Raw genomic sequence first — 8,711 nt, 5'->3', positions numbered from 1 at the left:
CCAAGTTAACCAATGTTGTTTAGCACAAGGAATTTCCAAGAGGAAATTCCACCCTCATTTCGAACAACTTCAAGTGTCTCCCTAGTGAGGTAATTTGGGGAGTCCAATTCAATATTTCCATAGTTTTCCACTCCTCGGGCGAAAAGGCAGTTCAAGTTTCTCATTGGGGAATCAACTATTGTGGGTTGGAGTTTCGACCATTTTACAGGTGATTTTCCCTATTGATGTCGGTGATTTTGTAGAGGATTTTCAAGGCAAAGATCAACATTATTTGTGGGTTGTGATTTCTCTTTTTGGAGTTTTGTCAGGATTTACTCGTTATTCTTTGCATAGGGGTTGAGCAGTAGTGTTTTGGTTGGTATTGGAGCTTATTTTGGCCGGTAGTTTAGGGAAGGAATTTTGTTGGGATTTGGAGAAGTTTACCTTTGGGGAAATTATGCATTATTGCAGTAGTTTGATTTCTGTAGCTCTCTAGTAGACTGTGAAGGACCACACATTAATTTTGGGGTTTCAGTGACTAGTGGATTCAACTTGAGATTTTCTGGGTTTTATAAGAGGAGTTAATGGTTACAATTTTAAATTTTTTTGGACAATATTCGGGCCTAAAATCCTCATTCTTATAACACGCAAATTATTGGCTCAGCTAAGATTTTCGTGCTATTTTGAACATTCTAGGTCAGCTGGAATTAACTCAAAATATCTATGGGTTTTATTGGTTGGGGTGTGAGGAGTCTCTCTCTATTTTTTTGAATTTTTGGAGCAGATTTGAGATCTAAAATATCAATGTGCCTCCAGCAGCAGCAACAGTCAATTTCCGAGAAAAGCGTACAACCAATGAGCCATTTCAATGTGGAGTTTTCTTCATTCTCACTTGGGTTTGCGTACTTGCTTTAGCAAGCCCAGGTGCACACATTCCACTATATTTTGTACTTAGCTTCTCATTGGATATTCAATTAAATGACTCGACTCTATTATTTCTGCTCAATAATGTTCTAAATTTGTTGTTCTTGTGGAGTTTTCAGATTGCATGTTTATTTTTTTGTTGTAGTTGTGCATGTTTTGATATTCATTGTATTTTCTAGTTTCAAACATTACATTTGGTTTTAATCTTAAACAACTTCCAATCTAGACAAAATTTACTACTTGGCATCAAAAATATTTATCATGGGAAGAAATTGGTTTCAGGGTAGACAATGTGGATGAATGGAAAATATATATAGATATTCTAATAGAAAACAATGGTAGGTTTAAGAAGAAAGAGAACCAACTAATCTAGTCATTAAATCATGTTGGTGCATATATTCCCGCAATAAGCCACAATGCAATAATGGAAGAAGAAAGTGAAAACAAATAGAATGGCGGTGGAAGATGATATGGAAATTAAAATGCCCAAATTAAAACAATATGTTTATGTGGCTAAGCTCACACAACAAGGCTTCACATAAAATTTCTTAAAAATAGGAATTTTATAGATCCAAAATGGTGTTCTTAGTGTCATAAGTAGAAAAAGCTATAGTTCATTTCATGTCGGAATATCCATACTCCAATTAAGTATGGAAAGAGGTGGAAATATTAATAGGGATTAAGAGTCTTTGAGGAGGAGGAAATCCTAAAAAGGCCTTTAGAACTCGGTGTAAAAGAATAAGGCTTCCAAGATCATGGTACTACCCCTTAACATAGTTGAAAGAGTACGGCTTGCTAGAAATCTAAAGTTTTTTTCAAGACAAAAAGATGCTTTGCCTCAAATGTGTTGTCTAGAACATGAATATTTTAAATGCCTACCCATCGATATAGGAAATCTCTCTCTCTCTCTCTCTCATATGAAAAAAATGAAGTGGCAATAAATAGGGATATTCCATGGACTTTTTAAATGGTGCATCATAGGGGAATGTTATTCAATGGATGTGTAAATAAATTTCTCTTAAGAATTTTATGTTATGCTCTATGTATGATGAAGTGTTGAATCTACTAACATAGCTCTCGTATACATCTCTATTTTATATTCATAGGGATATGAAAAGTGTTGTAGATGGATGAAATGAGGAATTTAAACTATTACAATGATCTAGAATGGGTGTACTACAAAATATAATCATGGACATATCCTTATCCATTATAGCTTCTATCTCAATTTTTATATAATGATAACTTTCACAAATCTTTGGATGAAATGTTAATATATTATTTTGAATGCCTTTTGTTCTTTTTCTTTTTGAAGAGGATATAGATGTAAATTATAATTTTCTTTTTTTTGGTGATGTTAGATTAGACATAGAAATGACATGTAGGGGGCTTCAAATCATTTTAAAAAAGCCATGGGCATTTGATTATGCATTTTTGTATATTAATAAATGTAGATATTTTTCTCAAAACAACTATGATTACGTAATCTTGAATATTGCACAAAAGATACATTTATATGGATTCAAATGAATGTTATAGTACCATAATCAAGTGAAAATTATATGAAGGTGATTTAGATGGTCAACACTACTATTGAACTGAGTAGCTAAGTCATCCACATATGCATAAAAAATGTGTTTGAAGTTGTAAAAAGTATATGACATGCTTCACTAGAAAGTTACACCAATATTCCTAAGACAAACAAAATCTTACAATAGAAAAATGTACCTTGAGGATAAATGAAGACTATTTTGTCTATATTCTTAATATAGCTAGAGAAACCATTCATCAAAGAGAAAAATTTATTATCAGTGCATCCGTTGATGATTTGATCAATGAATATGTCAACATACTTATCATTCGGAGAAACTCTATTCAAGTCTCTCAAATAAATTATAGATGCATATGGTACCTTGATTTTTATCAATAAAAACTAGGTTGGAAACCCACTTTATCAAGGGAACCAAGTAGATTTTTGTGTGTAAGAATTTTTCTCCTTGTATCTTGATAGTAGCCACCTTCTCCAAATTAATTTGTTGAACTTTCTATTGAACAAACTTGACATATCATAAGTTTTGATTTCATGTTCAACAATCCAAGGGTTGATTCCTAGTATCATATCACCTAATGAAGACATTGTGAAACTCTTTGAAAACAGAAATATAAAGTTCAAATTCATTAGCATAATAGTTTTTACTAATCAATATGTTTTTAACTATGCTAAGTTTCATAAAGATGTCAATGGGTAATGTTTTTGAGATGTTCACCAAATGCCCCTCTTTATGCACATTATGTGTTAGGATGATGGATTGATATCACTTAATAGGTTAAACAAATATTTTTATTCCAATCTCTATCTTTCCCAAATTAAGAAGAAATAAGTTACGATGATGAATTGGTATCACTTAATAGGTGAAATAAATCATTTTATGCGAAGCTTTGTCTTTCCCACTTTAAGAAGAAATAAGTAATGATGCATATCTTCACAGGACCATTCAACTCAACCTTGCTTTCTAAGATAGCTTCATCAAAAGGCATCAAAGAATCCAAGAAGCCATAAGAGCTAGGACGGTTGAGAATGCACCGCTAAAGTAAACTAATCATACTCCATAGTGGGCTGCAGATTTTAATCAAGATTTGAAGGTGCCAATATGATCGCTTGGTACAAAACCTCGGTCGCATGTAAAGACATGTTTATCCTAAATAACCAATCTTTAAAGGATAAGCCAACATCCAAAGGACTTGACTAACAATGAAAGAGTTAAAAGAGTAAACTTAAACATGCAATCATAGAGTCAATAATTACAAGTGATGCCAATGACAAGTCTTGTGAAATAGCAATGGAAAATGATGTCATATATATAATAGACAATTTATGAAATACATTTCGAAGGAGGGTAAATAGGGTAAAGGTACCGAACACCCTAGCACCAATACTATCAAATGCAACATTGTAGTCATAAAAAAAATGTAAAGTTTATTTCAATGTTGACTTTAAAATCAGGTGTATTAGTAAGCTAGTTGGTTAATTGCCTTGTTAGGGAAAGAGAATCACTTCTAAGAAGAAAGAGATAATTCCAAGCATCACATAAAAGAAATTATGCCCTATTAGAAGACTCTAATCCAAAGGAGTGTTAACCAATGAATATTTTGGTTAGTTTCGTCAATTTATCCAGTTGGTGAAGTTAACTTTTGTTTCGACCGCGGGAAAATCAAAAGGCAACCCAATTATCATTTAAGGAAAACAGAATGCAATGCAGCCGATGGGAATCGAGACTTCTCGCATTCAATTACTTCAATGTTAAGAAAAATGCAAATTACATGCAATCAAAACTTTACATCCAGAAGTTTATGCCACTCCAATTATTTTTAGGAACCAAGCCCTTACACACTCAAGAGTGGGGAGGGACTGAATATATTGTAGAACTCAACACACAGCCCCAACCGCTCATTTTTGTTTCAGTTAACCAGATATTTCAATGGCTCTAACCTCAGGCTTAGGTTGAGGTTGCTTGGGAACCATGACAGTGAGCACTCCATTTTCCATTGTAGCCTTCACCTGGTCTACCTTGGCATTTTCGGGTAGCCGGAAACGCCGAAGAAATTTCCCGTGAGAGCGCTCAATGCGGTGCCACTTATCGTTCTTTTGCTCTTCTTCCTTCTTGCGTTCACCACTTATCTGTAGAACTCGGCCGTCTTCCACCTCTATCTTTACCTCCTCTTTCTTCAGACCTGCCGTGAATAAAACATAAATAAATCCGAGGCTCTCAATAACAACCAATCAGCCATTAATGACGAGAATAAGAAACCCCCTGTAAATGGGTAGCAAGAAACATGATAATTACCTGGAAGATCAGCCTTGAAGATGTGCGCGTCGGTAGTTTCCTTCCAGTCGAATTGAGTGTTGGCTATGGCTGTTGCATCATCTCTTGAAAAATGGCCAATATCCCTAAAAAATGGAGACTTCCCTGCTTCGAAAGGGTCCCATAAATCCAACGATAATGGATCGAAGATGCTGGATCGATTGCCGAAGAAACCAGGGATGAGAGACATGCTTGCGATGAATATCGATTCTGCAACTGCGAATGCGAGATCTTTCAAGACTTTGTTGTTGCGATTAGGGGATGGATAGGTGACAATTTATAAGAGCAGGGGAAAATGGGTAGAATGTTTCTCAAATGTTCTAATCGTCTTCCACTAGATTGTTCTAGGGGCTTTTTTGCACAGTTAAGAACCTGTTTTCCCTCTGTAACTTTCGCTGGGAATCATGATTCCATTTACCCGATTGTTCCAGGGGCTTCGCATTGTTATAAACGTGTTTGCCCCATTGTAAATTTAGCCAAAACCTTAAAACGCAAAAGTTCAAATGTGAAATAAAAAAGTTAATGATGGAATGGAACCATGAAATTTTGTGGATGGAAAAAAAAATTACATCGTGCTTTTGTTTGAAATTTCTCTCATGAGAAAGGAAAATATTTATTTACTATTTAAAATAGCATAGTATATTAAATACTATGGGTCTGTTTTAATTTGTTATAGGGAAATTAGACTGGTATTAAAATCATAAGTTTTTAATTATTTTGTTTTTTTTATATTTTTATTAAAAAACTAATACTATTTAGTCAAATAGTTAATATATTTTGATAAACAAAAAATCAAAAGAATAAATCAGAGAAACACAAATAGTTCATGAGGAGTAAGATGAATTCGAGGTCTCCAAGGTTGTTGGCTCTTTGCCACCATCAAGGGAGCTTCCATGAGAGGTCTATATGTTCCTCAATCCTTTGCACGCATGTGAAGAATCTTCTCAGTGTCATTCTTGTCCAACAACACTCTATTAAGGTCCTTATGTTGGTATAGATCCACTATTTACAAATATTGATTTTGTCTACCCTTGGTGTGACTCATGTCAAGTATCCAAATACCCACTTCCCCAACAATATCAATACCTGATAAACAAATACATTCCTCAACAATATCTCCTATTGCTTCATTGAGCTTGGCTTGAATTACCAATGACATCTAGTCATGGTAACATTGGCAAATGATGCATTCCACTAACAAGCTCACATCCTACCTCTGGCCTCATAGTGTGTAGCATCACATTGACATCTAACAAGCTAATGAGGCATTTTCATCATCTTAAAACCAAGACTAACATAGAGTAGGAGGAACCAATAGAAAGAAGGACAAGGACGTCAAATGTGGAGTATGGAAGATGGGTTGGGGCAAGAGCCAACTCCTTGAGATAATGCAGCTGAGAGTAAGGGGTGTGAAGAGGAAAATATAGTTTGCAAGAAAAGGAAATGAGAAGGTAGGCACTAACCAATGTATCAATGTGGAGGTAAGAACAAAAACAACTAGGATGAGAAGCTTGAAGGTCCTGCAATGAAGACCATCCATTGATTGCATTCAAATCAAGGAGACAAGCTTCATTATACCAATTTAATTTGATACCATCATCATCACATCAGGAGGTGATCTCCCTTATTCCCAAGTGAAAGGAAATTGTATAATCGAGTTGGTGGTGGCATATTGAAATAATAAGTGGGCATGGTGAAAGCTTCACCAACTTGCTATCTTAATTACAGGTGGAGGGTGATGCTTAACGTATCCCGTCTCATAATTACTAAGACAAAGGGTTGGTATGTCAACCCCACTTGTCCCATCTCCTCTCATCCCATATAGAGATTAGCCCAAAATTATTTAAAATTATAAAATGTTATGAAATAATAAAAATTGAAATTAATTAAATAAATAGTAATATATTTAAAAATAATTATTTATTTGGATGGTTTTCCAACTAATTAAATCTTTAATGCATAAAAAAAAAAAAAACTCATATAATATTAAATAGAGAAGTTTAAAAAAGAGTTATGAGAATAATCTCTTCATTTTACCTCTAGTTTCAAATATTATGAAAAAATGTTAAAAGAGATTAAAGAGTAAGACTCAATTAGAAAGATTATAATTATAATTTCATATTAAATAGATTATATTTTCATTCAACATTAAAATTAATTTTATATTAAATCAATCAATATATCACCCACTTTAGCCTTAAAAATTTAACCAATAAAAAACCTATAGTTCACGCTTGTAGACCAAATTTTAATATATACATGTTTCAATAAATATTAATATGGTGAATAATAAAGTAAAAATTTTAATATATACATATTTCAATAAATACTAATATAATGAATAATAAAGTAAATGATTTTATTACACTGTAAGGCGTTCCCCTCTGAAATCTATTCCCCTCTCAAATTACGTGTACATTCATGGGCCCTTGATTTAGATGTTAGATGATTAAAATAGTTTCAACCATCCGATTAGTGTTCAATAGGTATTAATTTAGTTAGAAATTTAATTACAAACTATATACTCGGGCAGATGAACCTCGCCCTTGCTCAGCACTACATGGATCTCCATTCCTCGGCACTTCTTCCTTCACAACCCATTTCCCTCCTCTAAGATTTACCGCACTCTTCCTGTGCGTTAAGAGATTTTGAGGGGTCTGCTCAATGTTGATCTGATTGGGTTCCATACATTTGATTATGCGAGGCACTTTCTTTCTTGCTGCTGTAGGATGTTGGGATTGGAGTATGAGTCCAAGAGAGGGTATATACGCTTGGAGTTTTATGGGCGCACTGTGGGGATCAAGATTATGCTTGTGGGCATACATACGAGTCATCTTGAGGGTGTATTGAAGCTTGATAATACCCAGTGGCAGTAGTGAGTTGAAGGCAAAGTATGAGGGTAAGATTGTCATTTTTGGGGCTGATGACATGGACATTTTCAAGGACATAGGGTTGAAACTTCTGGCAATGGAACATCTTCTGTATCAGCACCCAAAATTGGTTGGTAAATTGGTCATGGTGCAAATTCTCAACCTTGCACGCGAGCGAGGTAGGGAAGTTTTGGAGGTCCAGGACAAGATATATGTCACCTCAGCAAGGATAAATGAGTCAACCGGAACTGAAATATATCAACCTATTGAATTGGTGCAGAGACGTGTTCTGTTGTATGAAAGGGTTGCATATTACACAATTGCATAATGTTCAGGATGGTATGAATTTGATCCCATACGAATACATTGTTGTAGACAAGGTATTACAGAACTAGATTTCAGATTTGAAATCACATATGATAACCCTAAATAAAGTATGCTGGTAGTTTCTGAGTTTATTGGATGCTCTCCTTCTTTGAGTGGAGCTATTTGTGTAAATCCATGGAATATTCAAGCTTTACCTGAAGCTTTAGCTGATGCTATGAACACTGCCATTACAATGCGAGATGCTGAGAAGCAAATGAGACGTGAAAATCATTTTAGGTATGTTAGCACTCATGATGTAGCCTTTTGGGCCCATAGTTTCATAGGAGAATTGCAACCTGCAGAGAGCACTCTCGAAGTCGATGCTATAGGCTAGGATTTGGATTGGGATTCAGAGTGGTGCGTCTTGATTCATACAAAGCTCTTATCGATCCATACATAGGTACAAACTTACATAGAACTTTGTTTTTGTATCATTGTGTGTATCAAGTTCTTTTTTGTTACAAATTTAAATGAGTAATATTAATATGCCTCTGCTTCTTCTCCATCTACGTTTTCTTGGCTTCCTAGAAATATCAAGCAGAAGGCCGAAGGTGTAGACCAAGAAAGCGTAGCCCATCAATACATTTGGGAAGATATTTTGTACTTAAGGCAACAAATTTGAATAGTCCAAGGAGTACACATGAACATTGAACCTAGAGAATGTTGTTGAATTTAAACCTAGAGTGACCTGAACTCTTCTTCAGACCTT

General features: G+C 34.7%; 1 protein-coding gene and 1 pseudogene across 1 annotated transcript; one reads left to right on the top strand and one right to left on the bottom strand.

The window, feature by feature from the left end:
- Window positions 1-4,366: 4,366 nt before the first annotated feature.
- LOC149241388 (16.9 kDa class I heat shock protein 2-like) lies at window positions 4,367-5,034 on the bottom strand. Its single transcript, XM_089367513.1, has 2 exons — window positions 4,749-5,034; window positions 4,367-4,635 (listed from the first exon to the last, which is right to left on the bottom strand). Exons 1-2 carry the CDS (start codon window positions 4,954-4,956, stop codon window positions 4,367-4,369), a joined length of 477 nt encoding a protein of 158 aa, XP_089223639.1. The 5' UTR covers window positions 4,957-5,034.
- Window positions 5,035-7,103: 2,069 nt separating this feature from the next.
- On the top strand, window positions 7,104-8,476 carry LOC149241387 (alpha,alpha-trehalose-phosphate synthase [UDP-forming] 5 pseudogene; annotated as a pseudogene).
- Window positions 8,477-8,711: the final 235 nt, after the last annotated feature.

This window comes from Pinus tabuliformis, chromosome 8 (assembly GCF_031772625.1).
Source record: "Pinus tabuliformis cultivar Carrire ecotype Pingquan chromosome 8, CPIR1, whole genome shotgun sequence".
Lineage (NCBI taxonomy): Eukaryota > Viridiplantae > Streptophyta > Pinopsida > Pinales > Pinaceae > Pinus > Pinus tabuliformis.
The sequence above is the reverse complement of the archived record's forward strand: the minus strand, read 5'-3'. Positions and strand labels throughout refer to the sequence as shown.

Coding starts and splice junctions, on each gene's coding strand:
- LOC149241388 (XM_089367513.1), bottom strand. CDS start 4,956: ATGTCTCTCATCCCTGGTTTCTTCGGCAATCGATCCAGCATCTTCGAT. Junction 4,636..4,748: donor CTTCAAGGCTGATCTTCCAG/GTAATTATCATG, acceptor TATTCACGGCAG/GTCTGAAGAAAGAGGAGGTA.